Source organism: Pantherophis guttatus, chromosome 18, assembly GCF_059756535.1.
Source record: "Pantherophis guttatus breed Tessera chromosome 18, ASM5975653v1, whole genome shotgun sequence".
NCBI classification, from domain to species: domain Eukaryota; kingdom Metazoa; phylum Chordata; class Lepidosauria; order Squamata; family Colubridae; genus Pantherophis; species Pantherophis guttatus.
The window spans coordinates 7180102-7204621 of NC_142080.1; the positions used below are offsets into that span (position 1 = coordinate 7180102).

General features: G+C 45.2%; 2 protein-coding genes across 2 annotated transcripts in view; one reads left to right on the forward strand and one right to left on the reverse strand.

The window, feature by feature from the left end:
* Positions 1-24520, forward strand: part of AP5B1 (adaptor related protein complex 5 subunit beta 1) — a 137245-nt gene that overhangs the window by 53942 nt on the left and 58783 nt on the right. The window contains exon 3 of the mRNA XM_034424430.3: positions 10256-10358. The gene's annotated coding sequence lies outside the window, so the exon portion shown is untranslated. The remainder of the gene's footprint in view (positions 1-10255; positions 10359-24520) is intronic.
* Positions 4092-22943, reverse strand: LOC117669706 (solute carrier family 22 member 6-A-like). Its single transcript, XM_087880922.1, has 10 exons — positions 19925-22943; positions 16244-16347; positions 14454-14608; positions 12969-13137; positions 11576-11699; positions 8728-8843; positions 7089-7303; positions 5981-6089; positions 4789-4992; positions 4092-4289 (listed from the first exon to the last, which is right to left on the reverse strand). Exons 1-10 carry the CDS (start codon positions 20318-20320, stop codon positions 4193-4195), a joined length of 1689 nt encoding a protein of 562 aa, XP_087737048.1. The 5' UTR covers positions 20321-22943; the 3' UTR covers positions 4092-4192.

Genomic DNA, 24520 nt, shown 5'->3' on the forward strand with positions numbered 1-24520 from the left:
TTCACAAAATGCCCACTGGGCCTTTCTTTCCCTCTTCTTTCTTTTTGGCTTGAAGTGAGATTTCATCGCAACTGTGGTGGTGCACAAGGAAGTGGAGTCGCCTTTCAGAACCAGACGTAGCCCTCCTTCTGGGTCAGGTTGGCTCAGGGGCTGCATCTCAGCCACCCCTGCCTAAGGCGGCTGTGTTCTGTCCTGCCAGCAGCCAGCAGAACTGACGGCAGATTCGGACAGTGAGGAGGTTGGGGAGGAATGTGGGCCAGTCCTGGAGTCTGGGGAAGGCTCGGACGAGGGCTCTGAGTCGGAGGCAGAGTTGGGGCCAAGGCCATCTGGTAGTTCTTTGCTGCCTCCGGAGTCTGACATCAGCAAGGCAGAAGAACAGCGGGAGCCTGTTCCCAGTGTGCGCATGAACAGAGCTGCCAGGAGACAGGAACAATTAAGGAAACAGGGTCGACTTGGGAGTAAGGCTTGGAGATGATCGGCCCCTCCCATAAGACATAAAAGAGGAGCGAATGGGACGTGAGCTTTCGCAGGAAGCAATTATTTAATCTGGTCGCTAAAAGGTTGACTCAGCCTTCCATCCTTGCTAAGGTAGGTAAATTGAGGACCCAGTTGTGGGGGCAATAAGCTGACTTTGTATAAATATACAAAAGGATGAAGGCTATTGCTTAGCGCATTGTGAGCCGCCCTGAGTCTCCGGAGAAGGGCGGCATATAAATCAAATTAAAATAAATAAAAATAAAATAAATAAATAAAAGCTCTGGAAAAGCTCTGTTTGACTCTGTGCTACGTTTGGCCTTGCCCTGCGTGTGTCAATTAGTTCTCTGGCAGCATTCCAAGGGAGATAAGGAGGGTGTTTGTAAAACTCCCCTGAAAGACTGTTTGAGAAGCCTGTCGGACTGGGAAGGACAATAATTCACAGCCGTTTGAATAAAAGAAGTTTGCTGGGACTACCTCACCCTTAACCTGGTTATCAAACGCCTCCATGTTTTACCATCCTCCAGTTGGAAGAAATGTCCTTCTGGGTTCAGTTCCAAGTGGGGGAAAAGACCACTGGATTCACAGAACTTGCTTGGAAAAATGGTTTAATGATGAACAGGATCACATGGTTTGAGATCCTGGGCAAAAAACGGGGAGAGATGCTGAGAGTGTCTGAGTTTTATACCCCCTCTGGGCTTTTGAATTTGAACTTGCATTCTGATTGGCTGTCAGACTCCCACGGGGGCCATGCAGGGGTAACTTTGTAGGTTGTCTTTGTCCCAAGCTTGGTTGAGCCTTGCTGGGTGATGATGTAATGAAAGTGGCTTTGGGCAATTCCTCTTATGGCTCTGCCTGAAGGAGGTAGATCTTTGTTATGTAGAATAGACGGCTCATTGACAAAAAGGGGGGGCTGAGTTTCTACCTCCCTTTTTGGGGAAATATTCTGCCCTTTTTAATATTTCCTAAAATATCTCATTTTCCTAGGAGAGGGTTGGGTGCTAAATTCCTACACTCCAAATCACCCGCTAATTGGAATTGATGGCCTTATTATGCCACATGCTGCTGCCCCCTGACACACAAACTCACATTTTTTCCCCCTGTTCAACACCCCCGATCGCAACTGCACCAGTGTGATTTGAACAATGGACTTTATTCCCCTCATTTTTCCAAGCCAGACGAAAACGACAACTTATTAACTTTCTGCTTGCTGAAAGAGACCAAAAAAGAAAAAAAAATTCCATGAGGAACAAATGATCGATCGATGCCTTCTTGGTATATCCAAAGCCGTTGGCTGCCATCTTAAAAAGATGGAAACCCACACACCCTTCCCCTTCGCAGCCTAGAAGCCATGATTGCAAACTAGTCAACGATGTCGGTTTATTTTTACGATTGGCGATTGCCAGATACGGCCCATAACTGGCGCTGAACAATTAACGACCTTTTGCTGTCTGAAAGCATTTGTGTTTTGCAAAAGCGAAGCAAGGCTAAAGGTAAAGGTTCCCCTCGCACATATGTGCCAGTTGTTCCTGACTCTAGGGGGCGGTGCTCATCTCCGTTTCAAAGCCGAAGAGCCAGTGCTGTCTGAAGACGTCTCCGTGGTCATGTGGCCGGCATGACTCAACGCCAAAGGCGCACGGAAAACGCTGTTCCTTTCCCATCAAAGGTGGTCCCTATTTTTCTACTTGCATTTTTTTGTACGTGCTTTCGAACTGCTAGGTTGGCAGAAGCTGGGACGAGTCACGGGAGCTCACCCCGTTACGCGGCACTAGGGATTCGAACTGCTGAACTGTCGACCCTTTCGATCAACAAGCTCAGCATCTTAGCCACTGAGCCACCATGTTTAGCAGGGTTAAACTTGGTTAATTCATGGATGGGGTGATCACGAAGGACCCATCTGGGAAATTAAAAAAAAAAAAAATCCAAGAAGAAAGCCAAACTACCCCAAAAAATACCTCCATGAAATGATCAGAATTTGTTCTCAAAGTGCAAACCTCAAAATTGCAAAAAAAATAGAATAGAATAGAATTCTTTATTGGCCAAGTGTGATTGGACACCCAAGGAATTTGTCTTTGGTGCATACGCTCTCAGTGTACATAAAAGAAAAGATACGTACATCAAGAATCATAAGGTACAACACTTCATGATAGTCATAGGGTACAAATAATCAGGAAACAATATCAATATAAATCGTAAGGATGCAAGCAACAAGGTTACAGTCATAAGTGGGAGGAGATGGGTGGTGGGAACGATGAGAAGATTAATAGTAGTGCAGACTTAGGGAATAGTTTGACAGTGTTGAGGAAATTATTTGTTGAGCAGAGTGATGGCATTTGGGAAAAAACTCCTTGTGTCTAGTTGTTCTGGTGTGCAGTGCTCTATAGCGTCGTTTTGAGGGTAGGAGTTGAAACAGTTGATGTCCAGGATGTGAGGGGTCTGTAGATATTTTCCCAGCCCTCTTTTTGACTCGTGCAGTATCCAGGTCCTCCATGGAAGGCAGGTTGGTAGCCATGGTTTTTTCTGCAGTTCTAATGATCCTCTGAAGTCCGTGTCTGTCTTGTTGGGTTGCAGAGCCAAACCAGACAGTTATGGAGGTGCAGATGACAGACTCCATAATTCCTCTGTAGAACTGGATCAGCAGCTTCTTGGGCAGTTTGAGCTTCCTGAGTTGGCGCAGAAAGAACATGCTTTGTTGTGCGTTTTTGATGTTGGGTGTCCATTTTAGATCTTGCGATATGGTAGAACCTAGGAGTTTGAAGGTCTCTACTGTCGATGCTGTCTTGTCTAGTATTGTGAGAGGTGGAAGTATAAGAGGGTTTCTCCTAAAGTCCACCACCATTTCTACGGTTCTGAGTGTGTTCAGTTCCAGATTGTTCCAGTCGCACCACGAGGCTAGTCGTTCAACCTCCCGTCCGTATGCGGATTCATCGTTGTCTCGAATGAGACCGATCACTGTTGTGTCATCTGCAATCTTCAGTCGTTTAACAGATGGATCGTTGGAGATGCAGTCATTGGGATACAGAGAGAAGAGAAGTGGGGAGAGCACACAGCCTTGGGGTGGGGGGAGTGGCTGTGCTAATTGTACAGGTATCTGATGTGATAAAATAAACTACTTTATTATAAGCAGGCAACAAGGTCAGGAAAAACTTCTAAATCTGTGATTTGGGGGGGGGAAGAAGGAGAAGGAGAAGGAGAAGAAGGAAGAGGAGGAGGAGGAGGAGGAGGAAGAAGAAGAAGAAGAAGAAGAAGAAGAAGAAGAAGAAGAAGAAGAAGAAGAAGAAGAAGAAGAAGAAGAAGAAGAAGAAGAAGAAGAAGAAGAAGAAGAAGAAGAAGAAGAAGAAGAAGAAGAAGAAGAAGGGCAAGAATTACAGACTGGCAGAAAATAAATGTGGTTTGGAGCTCCTGTCTAAAAGGAAGGAATCCCTGACAACCCAAGAGTTTGTTTTTGGAAATAAACTCTGCACATGTTCAGAGGACTCTCCATATTTATCACAGCAATGAGTTCCGTTTCTCCACCCCGCCCCCAGTGAGGCTGGCTTAGCTCAGAGATCACCCATCCCTGTAAAATACAAGAAAAAGAAAGAACGAAAACTAGGTTCCTTTTTTTTTTAAAAAAAAAAAAATTGAAAATACATGTCCAGAAACATCGTATCTTCCACCTTTCTAAATGCACATTTGAAAATGAGCTCTAAGAACTTTTCTCTCCAGAATCAAACGGTCAGCAAGTCTCTTTGAACAAAACTTTTTCCTGCCTCTGAAGCAAGATTTTCTCTTGGGCAATCTCTTCCTCGCTCTTCTTTTTTGTCTTTTTGGATCTGGGGTTTAAAGGGAAAAGAATAAATCGTACGTCAGCAGGAAAGCATCTCCATCATTCATATCGTTCAATTAACATCGATTAATTTAAGAGGGGTGGACTTCAGTTCCCAGAATTCCCCAGCCAGCATAGATGGACTTCAACTCCCAGAATTCCCCAGCCAGAATGGACTCAATTCCCTAGCCAGCATGGGTGGACTTCAGTTCCCAGAATTCCCTAGCCAGCACAGATGGACTCAATTCATAGAATTCCCCAGGCAAGAAGGTCCTTTATTTTATCCTATCCTAGTCTTTATCGTCTTACTTAAAACTTATTTTTTATTTATTTTTATTTATTCTTAACCTATTCATTCATTTGTTCGTTTGTTCGATTTACGGGCCATCCATACAGTCAAGAGGCAATTTTTTAAAAAATGATATAAATAAATAAAGAATTTGCAAAGCTCAGCTGTGGGGCCCAAATCGCCCAGCGTATAACGCCAACGCTAACCACTCCCTCACCTGTTCTCAACATCTTCGATCGTATCCGGCAACGGGACATTCAAAGTCTCCGGCAGAAGACAGGCGATAATTCCGGCCAAGATGGGAAGCGCCCCGAACACAACGGGGGGAAGGAAGGAGTAATAATCCCCTAAAATGCTGGTCATTGGGGAGACCATGCCGCCTACGCGGGCCATCGTGCTGCCGAAACCCAGGCCGGTCTGTCTGGGGAGGAAGAAAGGAAGAGAGGATGCAAAGATCAGTGAGATTCAGTGCTGGGTTTGTACCGGTTCGCCCCAGGTCGTGCGAACTGGTAGCGGCAGCGGCAGGAGGCTCCGCCCACCTGCCCAGACGTCATCAAAAATGCTCTGCGCTTTTATTAAAAGCAAAAGTACCGGATTCCTGGATAGAGGATAGAGGCCTACTTATACCTAAAGAAGATTCAGATTCGCAATTTATAAAAAACTATAGAAGGAAGGAAGGAGGGAGGGAGGGAGGGAGGGAAGGAAGGAAGGAAGGGACAGCTGGCTGAGTCAACCTTCAGCCCATCAGGATTGAACTCCTGGCAATGGGCAGAGTCAGCCTGCAATACTGCATTCTAACCGGAGGGAGGGAAGGAAGGAAGGAAGGAAATAAGAGGAAGGGAGATATTAGGTAGAAGAAAACATGAATGAGAGATGAATTGGGGGAAGGAAGGAAGGAAGGAAGGAAGGAAGGAAGGAAGGAAGGAAGGACGAGCAATACCAATAGCACTTAGACTTATATACCGCTGTATAGTGCTTTACAGTGGGCAGAATTAGGCTACAACCTAACCTAACCACTGGGAGGGAGGGAGGGAAGGAAGGAAGGAAGGAAGGAAGGAAGGAAGGAAGGAATAGCACCTAGACTTATATACCGCTTCACAGTGCTTTTACAGCCCTCTCTAAACAGTTTACAGAGTCAGCCTCTTGCCCCCAACAATCTGAGTCCTCATTTTACCATCCTCGGAAGGACGGAAGGCTGAGCCAACCTTGAGCCAGTCAGGATCGAACTCTGCAATCCTGCATTCTAACCACTGCGCCACCACGGCTCTCCACGGTTGTAAGTCGAGCACTACCCGTACCTGGAAATGTGGGGGATTGAACCCAGGACCTGCGGGGGGGGGGGGGAATTCTGCCCCAGAGTTACAGTTCCAAGAGTCACCAGAGGGGGCATTCAAGGCAGCTCTCCTCACCTGATAGGAGTCGGATAGAGTTCGGTCGTAAAGAGGAAGACGCAGTTGAAAGCCGCCGAGAGGCAGCCTTTGCCGATGACCGCCAGAGCCGTCCGTAGGGTCTGCATTTCTGCGGGAAGAAAAGGAATAAAACCTGTATAGTCCTCAACTTACAACAGTTCAGTTTAGTGACCTTTGAACGATCCCCTTTTGCAACCGTCTGACGAGCCAAGTCAATGGGGAAGCCGGATTCACTTAACAACCGTGCAAGAAAGGTCATAAAAGGAGCAAAGCTCACTTAACATAGGTCTCACTTAGTAAGGTCAACGTCGGTCGCAAGCGAGCCCAACATTTACATTGCTAAGCAAGACGGTTGCTAAACACGCCATGCCGGATTTTACCTCACATCTCTCAGGTATTTTAATTGATTTTCTTGCACACGGAAGAGGTTGAACTAAATGACCTTGGTGTTCCTTTTCATTACAGAGTTCTGAGATTAAATATCAATCCCAATGGAATCCTTGGAACAATGGTTCTCAATCTTGGCAACTTTAAGAGGGGTGGACTTCAACACCACGCTGGCTGGGGGATTCTGGGAGTTGAAGTCCACCCATCTTAAAGGATGCTGGCTGGGGAATTCTGGGAGTGGAAGTCCACCCTTCTTAAAGCATGCTGGCTGGGGAATTCTGGGAGTTGAAGTCCACCCATCTTAAAGCATACTGGCTGGGGGATTCTGGGAGATGAAGTCCACCCCTCTTAAAGCATACTGGCTGGGGAATTCTGGGAGTTGAAGTCCACCCATCTTAAAGGATGCTGGCTGGGGAATTCTGGGAGTGGAAGTCCACCCTTCTTAAAGTATACTGGCTGGGGAATTCTGGGAGTGGAAGTCCACCCATCTTAAAGCATGCTGGCTGGGGGATTCTGGGAGTGGAAGTCCACCCATCGTAAAGCATACTGGCTGGGGGATTCTGGGAGTGGAAGTCCACCCATCTTAAAGCATGCTGACTGGGGAATTCTGGGAGCTGAAATCCACAAATCTTAAAGTTGCCAAGGTTGGAGACCCCTATCCTAAATGCTGACGTAGGAAGGAAAGCAACCACACACAACCGACAGATCAGCCGATACCCACCCAAGGGCACGAATAAGTTGGTGATGATGATGGTGCCGGCGGTCAGCAGGAAGGCGGTGAGGCTGACCCTCCGTCCAATGTAGCTCATGGTGATTGTGACGACCAATTTGGCGGGAAAATCCACCGCGCCGAAAATTACCTGGATGAGGTAAATGCTGACCCCAAAATTTTGGAGGTCCATGACCAGCCCGTAGTAGGAGAAGCTGACAGAGAACCTGAAATACACAAAACACAAAACACGGTTCGAATCCCTAGTACAGGTCTCCTGCGTTAGCAGGGGGTTGGACTAGATGACCTCCAAGGCCCCTTCCAACTCTGTTACTGTTGTTGCTTCCTGACTGCTGAAGATTTTCTGGTATGAACAAATCAGCACCAAGTTCCACCATTATTGGTCAAGAGACTGACTTCCTCACCAAACCACAGAAAGCAAATCGGAAGATATCCACCTCAAAAGAGGGAGATTTATGCATTCAATTTATATTCCATGTTTCTAGCCCTCAGCATTTCCCTCAAGGACACCATGGTTCTAAAGCTGCTGGAACTCTTTTAACAGGTAGTCCTCCAGTTATGGCCGTCACGCAGCCTGTAGTTGTAACAGTCGTTGAATGGATCATTCACACAACCAGCTCGATTTTATGATGGGGTTTTTAAGTGGTCATTTTAAGTGGTCGTTAAGCAAATGAGATGGCCATAAGTATGAATGGTGTGGGTGCTAAGGGAATGCTAAGGTTGCTAAATTATAATAGACGTTTTAATTTTTTTTTTATCATTTTAATTTTCTTTACTGTTTTTATTGATTTGAAATGCTTGTAAGATTTTAACGGTAATATATGTTTTTGAGTTGTGAGCCCCCCCCCCCCCCGAGTTGTTTGCAAAGATGGGCAGTGAAAAAATAAAAAGAAAGAAAGAAAGAAGGAAAGAAAGAAAGAAAGAAAGAGGAAGGAAGGAAGGAAGGATGGATGGAAGAAAAGGAGAAAAGAAAGAAAGACAGAAGAAAGAAAGGAAGAGGAAAAGAGAAGAAAGAAAGAAAAGAGAAAGAAAGGGGAGAAAGAATGAAAAGAGAAAGAAAGGAGAAAAAGAAAGAAAGAAGAAAAAGAAAGAAGGGAGAAAGAAAATGAAAAGAGAAAGAAAGAAAAAGGGAGAAAGGAAGAATGAAAAGAAAGAAAGGAAGAGAAAGAAAGAAAAGGGAGAAAGGAAGAATGAAAAGAAAGAAAGAAAGAAAAAGAAAGGAGAAAGAAAGAATGAAAAGCGAAAGAAAGAAAAAGAAAGAAAAAGAAAAGGGAGAAAGGAAGAATGAAAAGAGAAAGAAAGGAGAAAGAAAGAAATAGAAAGAAAGAAGAGAAAAGGAGAAAAAGAAAGAAAAAAGCGAGGAAGAGAGAAAGAAAGAAAGAAGAGAAAGAAAGAGAAAGATTAAATTCATTGTTCACTATGATGTGAACAGTCACTAAAGAAAACAATTCATCCTTGAAAAAGCTTTAAGCAGCTGCTCCAAAAAGTTCTTTTATTCCTGCTTTTGACTGTGGGTGGGCTTTTCAATATAGAGAGCATATCCCCTCCCTCTTTCTGTCTTCCTGGAAAAGTGACCAACAGGAAATGCTTTCTTTAAGGACGCTGCTGCCCTTCAGCTTGACTCTCTTACCACACCATGGAGAGGCAGAAGAAAATGCGACGGACGGCCGGGGTGCGCACCAAGTCAGAAATGGTGTAGGTGGATTTGCACGAAGACAATTCCTTCTCCATACTGGAAAGCAAAACCTAGCAGGAACGAAGAAGAAAAAGCGCGTGAGGAAAATTATAAGAGGAGCAGAAACCAGGGCTGGGATGTTAATTTTAATCTGGTTCACCAAACTGGTTGTTGCAAGGACTGACTGACCCCGCCCACCCCGCCCCGCATAGCCCATTTTGGATGCCAGGTAAATGCAGGGCCGCGCAGAGGCTCTGGGTGGGAGGATGAAAAATGGGCCTACCGGAAGTTCCGGAAGTCCAGAAACGGGCCCATTTCCGGCCTCCGGAGCCTGGGGGAAGCCGTTTTCGCCCTCCCAGAGGCTCGAGGAAAGCCTCTGGAGCCTGGGGAGGGCGAAAAACCGGCCTACCGGAAGTACTGGAAGTCTGAAAAAGGGCCCATTTCCGGCCTCCGGAGCCTGGGGGAAGCCGTTTTCGCCCTCCCAGAGGCTCGAGGAAAGCCTCTGGAGCCTGGGGAGGGCGAAAAACCGGCCTACCGGAAGTACTGGAAGTCTGAAAAAGGGCCCATTTCCGGCCTCCGGAGCCTGGGGGAAGCCGTTTTCGCCCTCCCAGAGGCTCGAGGAAAGCCTCCGGAGCCTGGGGAGGGCAAAAAACAGGCCTACCGGAAGTACTGGAAGTCTGAAAAAGGGCCTGTTTCCAGCCTCCAGAGGGCCTCTGGAGCCTGGGGAGGCCATTTTCTCCCTCCCAGAGGCTCTAGGAAAGCCTCCAGAGCCCGGGGAGGGCAAAAAACGGGCCTACCAGAAGTATTGAAAGTCCAAAAACGGGCCCGTTTCCGACCTCCGGTGGGACTCCGGAGCCCAGGGGTGGCCATTTTCGCCCTCTGGGATGCTCGAACAAAAAGCCTCCAGAGTCTGAGGAGGGCGAAAACACACACACACACACACACCCATGGTGCAGGAGGCTGAGTAGGCCACACCCACCATGTCCACGCCCACCCAGCAACCAGGCAGGAAACCCCTCGCTAAAATTTCTGAATCCCACTCCTGGCGGAAACCTATTGCGAATGAAGGAGACTAAAAGTGCCCCAGGATAATGTTGCAGGATCCAATCTGGCTCGGTCATCGGGATCACACATTTTGTCTTCCGAGCTTTCGGACACATGCCAGCACCCATCCTCAGGGAACTTCTCTCTAGCAGAGTGTGTGTTTTGGGCTATTCTGTGTGTACTATTTGCACGATGACTATTGTACGTAGTTTTTCAGATGTTGATTGGGCTGTTGATGGCCGGCGATTAAGTCGTTGATCGTTGTTTCCTTGTGCTCAGCTCCCAAGTATTTGATAAGCTGGTGGTAAATCAGTACTCTTGTTGATTGACATGGGGCGGGTTTCCCAGGCTTCAATAAACTTCTCTGGCTGTTTTTGTCCCTGCTCGGCCAACAATCTTAGTAGCTGCGGAATTGAATATATATCTTTGTTTATTGCAGTGCGAGGCTACCAATGAGTTTGGGTCTCCTCGTCTGATCGCTCGCTTATCACTTCGACAAGGGAATACGAAGTTGGCATACAAAGTGGATTAATTTGACAAAGGTAAAAATATATGTGTTACTATTTCTGGGTGCTCTTGGGATTTTTGCTGATTAGGACTGAGTAGTGATTTTCTTTTTACAATTTGTTTACTGAGCAGAAATAAGAGAGGAGAAAAAGATATTTTTAAAGAAAACCTGAACTACTATAGAAGCTGTGAAGTTACATAAATTGTTTATAGCTACTGTAGGGCCATTTATATATCTTTTTTAAAATCATTTTACTTTCTTTTACTCTCTCTTTGCGCTCTTTCCTTTTTTTATACTTTATATTTTGGTTAGTTTGCGTTACTTCCTTATCTTTGCACTCATCATCATCATTTAACGACCCCCATAATTCCTTGCGGGGTGGAGTCTGGGCAACTCAATGGAGTTAGCAGAGCGTTTACTGACCGGATGCCCTTCCTGTCGCCAGGGCAGAGTTTTGTTCAGCAGATATATTCTCATGGTGCCCAGAGAAAGAAATATCTGCCTCTGCCTAGGATCGAACTCACAGCCTCCTGATTGTGAGGCCAGAGCTCCACTTCTGCACCACACCACTCTGCTCTTATTTTTGAACTCATAAATAAAAATCATTATTTAAAGAAGAGAGTGGAATAATCACCAAATACCTTGTTGTTCTTCTCCAAGGTAGATATTTGATACATTGATTGATTGATTACATTGCCACTGAGTCGTTGTCAACTTACTGACTACATAGATATAAACGTCAACTCCCACAATTCCCTAGCCAGAGTTCTTTAAGATGGGTGGACTTCAACTCCCAGAATTCTCTAGTTTGCATGCTTTAATATGTGTGGCAGGGGTGGGCTGCTGGGGATTTCGCAGGAGTTCGGGGGAAACCTCTAGCTAAGATTCTATGCAGTTCAGAGAACCCCCAAATCACACTCCTGGCTGGCCCCTCCCACCCCGCCCCTCCCAGGAGTCCCCACACGGTCCGTTTTGGATCCAGGTAAGTGAAGGGCGTGCGTGTAGACTCGGGGAATGCGAAAAATGGGCCTACCAGAAGTTTCTGGCCTCCAGAGGGCCTCCGGAGCCTGGGGAGGCTGTTTTCGCCCTCTCGGTGGCTCTAAAAAAGCCTCCGGAGCCCGGGGAGGGCAAAAATGCTCCACCTCTGCCGTGGTGCAGAAGGCTGACTAGGCCACACCCACCATGGCCACGCCCACCCAACATTTTTTATAACGGTTTGGTGATCCCCCCCCCCCCGTGTTTCCTCCATACCTCGGTGGTGATTCTTTCACCCGCTTCCTGCTTTTTGTTGATCCTGGCCACTCTCTGGAGAACCCCAACGGCCTTACTGGCCTGGCCGGACTGGATCAGCCAACGAGCCGATTCAGCGTACCACCTGCAAGATAGAAATCCAAGTGGCCGTGAGTTCCACAGGTTTCCAAGTCTACCTGCCAAACTCTAGGTAATCCTTCACTTAACAACCACCGCTTGTAATAACTGCAGGTAGAATTGTATTTGCACAAAATTGGAAGGGTGAAGAGATCCCTACAGAGGGAAATGTGATTAAGAAAATATTAGAATGTGCAGAAATGAATAGATTAACACTTGCCATTAAAGGAAAGGAAGAATCTGATTACTATAATATATGGGATTTATTTTATCAATGGTTAGAGAATAAAATATGAAAGTGATGTATAATAAAGTTAAATAAGTTGAGAAGAGAAATATTATAATTATAGATACGTTAAGTATTAGTATTAAAATAAGAGTAGATATAAATCATGAATATGGTGGTAAGCTTTGTTACGACAGAAAAAAATTGTACTCAGACGACACACGGTTTAATGAATGAACAAATGTTTGCATTAAAAGAAAATAAAACTTTATATGTGACAACCACCGCTGAGCTTAAAATTTAGGTTGCTAAAGCAAGGCAGTTGTTAAACGACTGTCTCATTTAGTGACTTTCCTCGCCACCGTGGTTAAGTGGAATCCCTGCAGTTTTTCAGTTAGTTCACGGTGAAGTGAATCTGGCTTCCCCATTGCCCAAAGGGTCACTTTTTCCAAGTGCCGTTGTAACTTGGAACGGTCACTAAACGAGCTGTTGTAAGTCGAGGAACTCCCTGTACTCTTCTACCCAGAGCCACCATCCTTCTCTTCTGAAACTTCAGCCCTCTGGGAAAAGTGGGGTGGGTGGGTGGGAAGATCGCATCACCCATCATCCCCACACGCAGGCGTGGGCTGCTGGAGGCTCGCAGGGGTTCGAGAGAACCTCTAGCTATGATTCTGTGCAGTTCGGGGAACCCCCAAATCCCACTCCTGGCTGGCCCCGCCCACCCTATCCTGACCCCACGCGGCCCGTTTTGGATGCAGGTAAATGCAGGGCGCGCGCAGAGGCTCGGGGAGTGCGAAAAACCGACCTACCGGAAGTTCGGGAAGGCCGGAAACAGGCCTGTTTCTGGCCTCCAGAGGGCCCTCGGAGCCTGGGGAGGCCATTTTTGCACTCCCGGAGCCTCGAGAAAAGCCTCTGGAGCCCAGGGAGGGCTAAAACGCCCACCCCACCATGGTGCAGGAGGCCAATTAGGCCACGCCCACCATGGCTACGCCCACCCAGCAGAGAACCCCTTGCTAACATTTTTGAAGCCCATCCCTGCCCACAACGTACCAGGAATAAAGGAGGAAGAGCAAATACGGTGCCGAAACGGCCACCTGCAACCAACGCCAGTCCCGGATGGAGTAGGCCAAGCCCGCCAGGAGGATTTGCCCCACAGTATAAGACAAGCCGGTGAGGGCAATGGTGATTGTCCGGTGCTGGGTGGGAATCCATTCCACGACTGGAAAAAGAAGGAATCCGTTGGAGAAAACGCTCGGCACCAGTTCTATCTTAATAATGTTAACTTAGGAAGGATAGGACAGGAGAGAACAGAATTAAGAATAGAATAGAGTAGAGTAGAGTAGAACAGAACAGAACAGAACAGAACAGAACAGAATGAGAGAGAATGGAATGGAATGGAATAGGATAGGATAGGATAGGATAGGATAGGATAGAATAGAATAGAATAGAATAGAATAGAATAGAATAGAATAGAATAGAATAGAATAGAATAGAATGAGAGAATTGAATGGAATGGAATAGAGTAGAGTAGAAGAGAGGAGAAGAGAAGAGAAGAGAAGAGAAGAGAAGAGAAGAGAAGAGAAGAGAAGAGAAGAGAAGAGAATGAGAGAGAATTGAATGGAGAATGGAATGGAATGGAATAGAGTAGAGTAGAGTAGAATAGAATAGAATGAGAGAATTGAATGGAATGGAATAGAGTAGAGTAGAAGAGAGGAGAAGAGAAGAGAAGAGAAGAGAAGAGAAGAGAAGAGAAGAGAAGAGAAGAGAAGAGAAGAGAATGAGAGAGAATTGAATGGAGAATGGAATGGAATGGAATGGAATGAGTAGAGGAGAAGAGAAGAGAAAAGGAATAGAATAAAATAGAATAGAATAGGGAAGGAATGGAATAGAATAGAATAGAATAGAATAGAATAGAATAGAATAGAATAGAATGAGAGAGAATTGAATGGAATGGAATGAGTAGAGGAGAAGAGAAGAGAAAAGGAATAGAATAAAATAGAATAGAATAGGGAAGGAATGGAATGGAATAGAATAGAATAGAATAGAATAGAATAGAATAGAATAGAATAGAATAGAATAGAATAGAATAGAATAGAATAGAATGAGAGAGAATTGAATGGAGAATGGAATGGAATGGAATGGAATGGAATAGAATAGAATAGTTGGAAGGAACCTTGTAGGTCATCTAGTCCAACCCCCCGCCCAAGCAGGAGACCCTACACCAGTGGCAGCCCCTCAAATATTGGAAGGCTGCTCTCCTGTCTCCCCTGGTCCTCCTCTTCACTAGACTAGCCAGGCCCAGTTCCTGCAACCGTCCATCGTATGTTTTCATAGGAGGAAGAGAAACAGTCTAGACCACCGTCAGATCAAAGACCTTTCAGCCCTAACTTGAATTTCTAACTTGGATTCTTGGTTTCTAACTTCAAAATCCTTGTCGGGGGAACTGAAGTGATCCACCCAGGCCCAAGAGCTAGATTTGTTTCGACCTTGTCACGAAACCCCCTTTGAGATCCTCTCGAAAGTTGAGCCTCTTACTCAAACAGGCGATGCTAAGGCCGAACCCTGAAAGCGCCATGCCGGTCAGGAAGCGGAAGAAACAATAAGAGGCGTAATTGGGCGAGAAAGCAGCGCAGGTTCCCGTCACGGCCATTTGGAAAAAAGACCAGATGGTGAGCGCTCGGCGGCCAAATCTGCAGGAGGAACAAAAGAGACCATCATCCACCGCCCTGCTCCCTGATAAGCCTGGGAGGCATGAAAGAAAATGGGGGTTCGTTTGTATATGTGTGTGGCGATACAGATTGCTCTCTGGGAGAATATAGGTGGTCCTTGATTTACGACTGTAATTATGACTCAACTTATAACTGTAATCAGATCCTTGACTTATGGCTGTAAGTTATGATGGGGGTCATCATGTGATTGCACCCAATTTTTTTTAGATTATATATGTATGTATGTATCCATCATCTATCTATCCATCTATCATCTATCTATCTATCTATCATCTCTCTCTCTCTCTCTCTCTCTATCTATATCTATCTATCTATCTATCTATCTATCTCTGTCTACCTACCTATCTATTTATCTATCATCTCTATCATCTATCTATCTCTATCTATCTATCTATCTATCTATCATCTATCCTATCTATCTATCTATCTATCTATCTATCTATCTATCTATCCATCATCTCTATCTATCATCTATCCTATCTATCTATCTATCTTATCTATCTATCTATTTAACTATCTATCATCCCTATCTATCTATCATCTATCCTATCTATCTATCTATCTATCTATCTATCTATCTATCTATCATCTTCTCTCTCTTATCTAACTACCTGTCATCTATCTATCCTTCCTTCCTACCTACCTTCCTTCCATCCATATCTATCTATCTATCTATCTATCTATCTATCTATCTATCTATCTATCTATCTATCTATCTATCTATCTATCTATCATCTATCTTCTCTCTCTTATCTATCCTTCCTTCCTTCCTTCCATCTACCTCTCTAGTCTAGATAGAGTCTTTTTTAACTTTGCGTATTTAATTTTTTTTTAGCTTTTAAAATTATTGTTTGCATGCCACCCTTCTTATGGCCTCAATAAGAGTTGATTGACAGTTGCTGATTCTGAAACTGTTTTGAGCGGAATCCTCGCACCACAAACCAGCAGGCAAAAAGATTCTTCACTTATACGCGGCATTGGCTGTTAATCAATAATGAATCAACATCCGGAAATATTTGATCCATTTCCTTTTGGCTATACAATTTGGGATGGACACCCTTGGAACGGTGTGGGAGGAGGAATGGATTTCCATAGGGGAAAAAATTGCAGACTACAGGACCCATTTGCACCACTCAGGTGACCCCAGATAAACCTCCAAGTGCTTCAACAACCTCAGAAAGGATGCAAATGACCAGCTGTCTGCAAGGAGTATCAATCCTTCCCTTCCCCACCATCCAGTCAGAACTGAAGAAGCTTCTTGGATGAGAAGCGAAACGTCTTCAAAAGAAAAAAAAAATCAAGGAAGTCCAGTTGCCTCTTGAAAAAAGCACCTTTGCGATACCCAGGACCTTGGATGATTGACAATCTCTACAGAGATTCCAAAGAGAAGGAATCTCATTGCAGGTGTCAATCAGACCCGAGAGGTAAGAAGCAGTTAGCGCCCCCTTGTGGCCAACACCCAATCTGCACTTCTCAGCCTACTGGTGGGATTAAAAAAAAAAAAAGTGATGTGATCACCGAGTGGTGCCCTAACCACTGGAGTTCACCCGCTACTCACTTCTTTCTCCCAGTGCTGCCCCCTGCTGACCAACATACCTGTCAGCCAGCCCGCCTAGGACCAGCGCGCCGATCAGCACCCCCGCCATGTAAATGGACTGCGCCATCTCCCGAAGCTTACGCCGTTCGCACACCAGGTCCCACTGTCACAGAAAGAGAGAATGAGTTTCGTTCAAAGTTGTACCAATAGAAAAAATATATTTGCGGCTCAGGGTTGAACTGTGGGGGTCCTTGGTGCGCTCTGAGCTTGGTGGTTTTCTTGCAGACGTTTCGTGACCCAACTAGGTAGCATGATCAGTGCTCATAGAGAGCAAACCTCACTCCCTTCTAGCACTGATGATGTTACCTAGTGAGGTAATGAAACGTCTGGAAAAAACCCCATCAAGCTCAGAGAGCACCAAGGATCCCATAGTCGTCGTCCTCCTCCTCCTCCTCCTCCTCCTCCTCCTCCTCCTTCTCCGTCCCCCATCCCCATTCTCTTCTAGCACTGATAATGTTACCTAGTTGGGTCATGAAATGTCTGTAGGAAAACCACCAAGCTTAGAAAGCACTAAGACCCCACAGTTCTCCTCCTCCTCCTCCATCATCCCCATTCTCTTCTAGCACTGATGATGTTGCCTAGTTGGGTCATGAAATGTCTCGGAAACCCCCCCCCCCCCTCAAGCTCAGAGAGCAGCAAGGACCTCACAATTAAAAGGGGTGTGCGCGTGTGCGAGAGAGAGTGGAAATCACACCTGGCTGAAGGATTCAGGACCTGGAGGATGTGATGGAGAGGATGGGATTGTCTCTAAAGATAGAGGCACACTTGCAGCTTACAGGCACAGAGAAGTCCTGGACTTAAAACCGGTTGCTAAAACAACCCGTTCAAAGTTACAACGGACTGGGCAACGACGTAAATTTCACCAACGTCGCTTCATAGTTTGTTTGTTTGTTTGTTTTAAAAAAAACATCCACCACTGTTTCTTTTTCAAATGCTTGCCTTGAACCCCCCTAGCGAGTTCCCAAAACATTTCAGCTGCCAGAATTCTGGAGCCCCCCCAGGACTAGAAACTTGATTGCTTCTCTTGTGATCTTTATATATATATATATATAAAATTGTCCCTAAGGCGAGCAATTCAGAGATGGATCTTTGGTGGAGCGAGCGAAGGCCAAAACACCCTGCCATGCAAACTTTGCCCATTGAGCAAGAAATGTTAAAGGCAAGAAAATAAAATAAATTAAAAAAAAGGTTAAATGCAGAATGCAAGAGAAGTTGCATTCTTGGGAAGAGGACAGGATGGGAGGGGAGAACCAGAAGAGAAATATAAATGGGGGGGGGGCAGGTAGAGCATTTTTTCCCCCACCCCCTCCGGGAAGAGAAAAAAAAACAGACAGGCTCAAAACAACATTTTTTTGCTCTCGGCAGAAAAACTGGCCGGTCCTTCTCTTCAGAACTGGTGCCAGGTAAATACGTCCCACTGATTTGAGATTTTTCTGTGCCCAGCAGGGCTTTCGGGTTGCATTAGGACTGGGGGGTGGATGCGGAGGTGTGTGTATGTGGAACAAGCCCCTCTCCTCATTTCCACACCAACCAAAAACATTTCCTGTGGTTTCTGCAGCTTTAACTCCTTTATTTGCTGGAGGGGGGTGGGGGGGTTGGAGAAAAAAAATCAAATTGTTCGGTTGCATCTTTCTCCCTTTCTCCGCTTCATTGCTACGAAGACTGTTTCTAAAAACCAGGCTGGATGGGGGCCGTCACAATTTTGCAAAAAAAAAAAAACTTGGTCTAGATTTCGAGGGTCTTGTTAAGTCGGGGATGCAATGCGGGGCAAGCAGAAAGCCCCGGGTTCGAAAGGTGACGTCTCTAGTTGAATTCCCAATCCGAGCTAAGGTGCTATGTTAATAATCAGGATTGGTCGCCCAGCCAGCCAGCCAGCCAGATGTTTATCCCAAGGATTGGGATAGGCAGATGGGGTTGTTTGATGGTGTTAAAGGTGTAGGGTTTCCTGCCTAAGCAGGGGGTTGGACTAGAAGACCTCCAAGGTCCCTTCCAACTCTGCTATTCTATTCTATTCTATTCTATTCTATTCTATTCTATTCTCATTTTACTATTCTATTTTCATTTTTGTATTCTATTCTGTTCTCATTTTACGATTCTATTCTATTCTATTCTCATTTTACGATTCTATTCTATTTTCATTTTACTGTTCTATTTTCATTTTTCTATTCTATTCTATTCTCATTTTACTATTCTATTTTCATTTTTGTATTCTATTCTATTCTCATTTTACGATTCTATTCTATTCTCATTTTACTATTCTATGCTCATTTTACTGTTCTATTCTATGCTCATTTTACTGTTCTATTTTCATTTTTGTATTCTATTCTGTTCTCATTTTACGATTCTATTCTATTCTATTCTATTCTCATTTTACGATTCTATTCTATTTTCATTTTACTATTCTATTTTCATTTTTCTATTCTATTCTATTCTCATTTTACTATTCTCATATTCTCATTTTCTATTTTATTCAATCGATCGATGGGGATTTTGTCAATGCCAGAGCGTTCGGGGGGGGGGGGGAGGCTCCAAATGTTATTATAATTCTTATCATTTCCTGATTTCTACAGATCTATCCATATCGGTCTCCCTGCTTGCAACTTCCAGTTTCTCATTTTTAATTTATCTACTGTTTTCTTGCTGTTTCTCAGTGGGTTCCCCCCCCCTTCCTTTGTAAGTTTGGTTTGTTCTTTTTCCATATGTTTGAATTTAAGTCTGGCATATAAAACTAGTAAGTATTTGGGCACGGGGAGTTTGCCTTATGATGCGCTCCTTTTTTTTTTCTTTTTTTTTTGGTACATCGTTTTCTCTGAAATAGTTCTCTATCGTTTTCACACGGATATGATTTTTGAAACAGACTTCTCTTTCAATATGTGTGGAAAGAACAGATCGGTTGCGCTAAAAAAAGTTTTGAAGGAACCAATCACCCAACCAGGAGAGTCACATTTGAAAACCAGCCAAAGAGACATCTAGAATAGCAATTTAATATTGCATTTAAAACATAGAATAACAGAGTCGGAAGGGACCTTGGAGGTCTTCTAGTCCAACCCCCTGCTTAGGCAGGAAACCCTTTCAGCACTTCAGAAAAACGGTTATCCAACATTTTCTTAAAAACTTCCAGTGTTGGAGCATTCACAACTTCTGATTAATTGTTCTCAATGCTAGGAAATTTCTCCTTAGTTCTAGATTGCTTCTCTCCTTGATGAGTTTCCACGCATTGCTTCTTGTCCTGCCTTCAGGTGCTTTGGAGAATAGTTTGACTCCTTCATCTTTGTGGCAGCCCCTGAGATATTGGAAGGCTGCTTTCATTTCTCCCCTACTCCTTCTTTTCATTAAACATCTCTCTCTTTAAATATTTGGCATTCTTTGCTCTGGCCAAAACCATGATTGGGTCAGGAAAGAACAGCAGTAAGGTGGCTCAGTGGCTAAGACAATGAGCTTGTCGATCAGGAAGGTCGGCAGTTCAGCAGTTCGAATCCCTAGTATAGGTCTCCTGCGTGAATAGGGGGTTGGACTAGATGACCTCCAAGGTCCCTTCCGACTCTGTTACTGCTACTTAAAATCGTTAAGAGACCCCCACTCTCCGCCCAAAATGACACATGCCTTTGGCTCTGAGAATCTCTCCCTTTCCTCCAAATAATGCTTCTCCTAGTTTGCCACCCTCCCGGATTGTCACTCACCTCGCTGACGATGGTGGACGTAAACTGAGTTTGGTCGTAAAACCATCCATCGGCGCAGGGCTCGGTTTCCGTCTCGTTCACCCGGGTGACGCTGGCGTTGAGGAGATACCACTGAGGGTCCGTGAAGCGCCTGCATTTTTCCAACTGTTGCTTGCGATCCAGAGGGATGCTGAGCCGGAGAAGCTGGCCAGCGCCTCGCAGGTGAGTGGTATTGGGGTACTCGCTGCCGTTGGAGGCGAGGCGCACCTGGCAACGGTGTCCTGGGATAGCGCCCGTGAAGTTCTGGAGAAGGTTATGACTGGCCATGAACAAAACCGGGATGGTCAGCAGGAGAGTGTGAATATATTGAAAACGTCCCATGCCACCGACTTGTTCCAAGAGTTCCCCAAAAGCCATGGTGAGCACGAAAAGATCCTCGGGAGAGCTTCCCCAAAAATCTACAGGACAGATCTTGCTCCCGGGCCGAACTCTGTTCACATAAAGCAGAAGGTCAAGAGATGGAGGGATGGAGAAGAGGAAAGAGGAAGAGATCAAGAGATCGAGAGATCGAGAAAAGAGAAGAAGATGGAGAAGAGAAAAAAGAAAGAGGGAGAGATGGAGAGATGGAAAGAGAAAAGAAAGATGGAGAAGAGAAAAGAGAAAGAGATGGAGGGATGGAGAAGAGAAAAGAGGAAGAGATAAAGAGATCGAGAGATCGAGAAAAGAGGAGAGGATGGAGAAGAGAAAAGAGAAAGGGAGAGATGGAGAGATGGAAAGAGAAAAGAAAGATGGAGAAGAGAAAAGAGAAAGAGATCAAGAGATCAAGAAAAGAGGAGAAGATGGAGAAAAGAGGAGAAGATGGAGAAGAGAAAAGAGAAAAAGATGGAGAAGAGAAAAGAGAAAAAGGGAGAGATGGAGAGATGGAAAGAGAAAAGAAAGATGGAGAAGAGAAAAGAGAAAGAGATGGAGAGATGGAGAAAAGAGAAAGACGGAGAAAAGAGGAAGAGATGGAGAAGAGAAAAGAGGAAGAGACGGAGAAGAGAAAAGAGGAAGAGATGGAGAAGAGAAAAGAGGAAGAGACGGAGAAAAGAGGAAGAGATGGAGAAGAGAAAAGAGAGAGAGATGGAGAAAAGAGGGGAAAAAAAAGAACGTTGTAAAATTGGCAGTGACTTAAAAAATAGAATTCCTGTAAAAAAGAAAGATCCGAAGGAAAATAATATCCAGGATTTCTTTGATTCGAAGAATTAGGGTTAGCAGATTCAGTTTGCTGGAAACAAAAACCGCTTTTCTAAAGGGGAGAGGCTCCTTAATTTTCTTAAAAACGGGGGTCTAAAAAGCTCAAAGCATCTCTTCATTCATCGGACGATGCTGAAGAGGACCGATCCGTGCCCTTTTTAGGATCAGGAAAACTCCGGTTTTTCTCTCCTTTGCCCTTAAGACTATTGAAATCTCCTTTTCGCTGGAGGATTTGATTTGAGGATCTGGCCGAGGGTTTTTGGAGTCCAGAAATGTGCCGTCCAACGAAGAAAGGGTGGGGGGAAAAAAAAGAGATTGAGATTCTTGGCACTCGCCCGCGTTAAAAGAAAAGGAAAACGTTTTGCCCTGTTTATGCCAAGTCCCACGGAGCTGACCCCCTTCGGTTTCCCGCTAAGCAAAATTTGCTCAGAAATGGTGCTTTGCGTGTGGATTATTTATGAAAAGCGACAAGCATCTGATCTGGTTAACGTTTGACGCTGGTTTGGAGAAGGATAAACTGAAGGGGAAAAAAGTTGAGGATGGAGGGGGGGCAAAGGGAGGGGGGTAAGATTGGGTTAAAGGGGAAGAAAGTACATAAACGCCAGGAAGGAACAAGGGTGAAAAATGCCATTTAAAGGTGTAGAATAGAAGAACAAAGTTTTTTTTTTTTAACAAAAGAAGTTTTCTTAGAAAAGCCTGCTTCGTCCACGATTTGTCCCTGTGGGGTTAGGAGTTCAAATCCCGCTGTTTCTCCATCCGGAATACAGGGCGCCCTCGACTTACAGCTGCAAAATTTGGTCGTTAAGTGAGACCTTTGTTGAGTTTCTTCCCCTCGTAGGACCTTTCCTGCCAGAGTTATTCACTGCCGTCATTAAGTTAGCAACATGGTTGTTAAGTGAATCTGGCTCCCTCCCCCCCCCCATGGACTTTACTTGTCCGAAAGTCGTAAAAAGGGGATCACGGGACACTGCAAACGTCATAAATATGAATCAATGGCCAAGCGTCTGAATTTGGATCACGCAACCACGGGGATGCTGCAACGGTCGTAAGTCTGAAAAACGGTCATAAGTCCCTTTTTTTCAGTGCCGTTTGTCGAATGCTCACTAAATGAACGGTTGTAAGTTGAGGACTGCCTCCATTAGCATCATTACTGTGAACGGGATAGAAGACAGGCAGTCCTTGAGGTACGACCGTAAAGGAGCCTGCCCAACACAGTCGCAACTTGGGACGGTCATAAAGTGGGACGGTCATGTGACCGAGCTGGATTTACGACCTATCTTGTGATGGTTGTTAAGTCAACCCTGTGGCCGATTAAAGTGGAAGCTGGGGAAGCCAAGGAAAATAGGACAACTGTAGCCGGCTCAGGCAAGCGAGCCAAGCTGCAGACAACAAGCAAAGCTATAGTCTTCAGCAGGATTTGACTCCCGAGCAAAAGGATCTCAGATTTCGCCATTCATATTTTAATATATTCCCCGGGCAAGAAGACTGACGTCTGGCACGGCTACAAAATAACGCACTTTGTTTTTCTGGAGGCTGGCTGTCATGAAATCTCCGAGACAGTTAATTAACGCACATCAATAAGGACTAGAAACATGCCTCTTTGAAGCCATGAAATCATCAAGCAAAAACTTGACCCTGAGTCATTGTCCGCGAAGGCCTTTTTTTTTTTTGGCTTGCTAATTCATGCTCCATCCAGCCCCTTTGGGGTTACAGCCACCAGGGGGCAGCGCATCTCCATCTGGGCTCAACAGCTCGGACACGGTGAGGAGACCAACAGGAAATCACCGGATTGGTGACTAATGTCAAAAATTATTTTAAAAATTCCTCCAGGATTGCAGCTCGACGTCTAGGCGAGACAGAGAGGTGAGCGGCCAAAAATTGTTGCCAACATTTTTTTGTTTGTTTGTTTGTTTTTTGCTGCTGCTGTTAAAAAACCATGTTTGGGCATACACAGCGCACCTGTGATCACTGCAGGTAAGTCCTCGACTTATGACGGCAATCGAGCCCGGAATGACAGTTGTAAATCATGCCGGTTGACAGGTGGATTATCACGTCACCGATCTGGTTTTATGACATTATTTTGCAGCGCCGTTAAACGAAACCATCGTTTGCAAATGAACGATTTTTGCTGGAAACTGGAAGCAAAGATCAGTTTCCAGCAAATAAAAACACCGTCGTAAATTGAGGTCATGTCGCCGTGGGATGCAAATAAATGCAGATCGGTTGCTAAGCAACCCAAATGTGATCACGTGACCACGGGAAAACCTAACCATCAGATCTTCAAATCGGGGACTTTGGGGTGATCTGTTGTGGCTTGGAATGGACTCTTAAACAACCCGTCATAAGTCAAGGACTACATCTCCCCTTATCCCGAGTCAAAAGGACACGGGGATATCGCCAATGCAACAGATCTCCCAGTTGGTGCATTAAGGCTATTGTTCCTGGGATACAGGTAGCTCTCGACTTATGACCACAACTGAGCCCCAAATTTACATTGCTATGTGAAGCATTTGAGTTTTGCCCGTTTTACGACCTTTCGTGCCGCCGTCGTTAAGCGAATCCCTGCCGTTGATAAGTTAGTCGCATGGCTGTTAAGCGAATCTGGCTTTCCTCCCCCCCCCCCATTGACTTTGCTGGTTAGAAGGTCGCAAAAGGGGATCGTGGAACACAGCAACCGTCATAAATATGAGTAAGTGGCCAAGCATCTTGAATTTGGATCACGTGGCCACAGGGATGCCGCAACGGTCGTAAGTCTGAAAAACGGTCATATAAACCACTTTTTCCAGTGCCGTCATAACTTCGAACGATCACTAAACGAACTGTTGTAAGTCAAGGATTATCTATATTTAATCATAGTCTATTTACAATTTAGCCAAGGCATGATATTGTTATTATTAGGATGACTCTTATGCTGTTTATCGTCTTCCGGGAAAATTTGTCGCCTCCGATTATTTCACACTGTTTGGCTCCGTGCAAGAATAGAATATAATGAATAGAACCATAGGAATAGAATAGAATTAGAATTAATAGAAAAAGAAATAATAGAAATAATAGAAATAGAGCTGGAAGGAACCTTGGAGGTCTTCTAGTCTAGCCCCCTGCTTTTAGCAGGAGACCCTATACCAGTGATGGCTAACCTTTTTGCCATCGCGTGCCAGGAGCGGGGGGGGGCGGGGGGGTGTCACGCGCGCATATGCCCACACCCATAATTCTATGCGCCCACCAGAAGTTGGCAAATGGGCCGTTTCCGGCCCCCAGAGAGCCTCCGGGGGGATCGGGAAGGCCATTTTCGCCCTCCCCAGGCTCCTAGAAAGGCTCTGGAGGCTGGGGACAGCAAAAAACAGGCCTTCTGGTCTCACCGGAAGTTGGCAAACGGGCCAT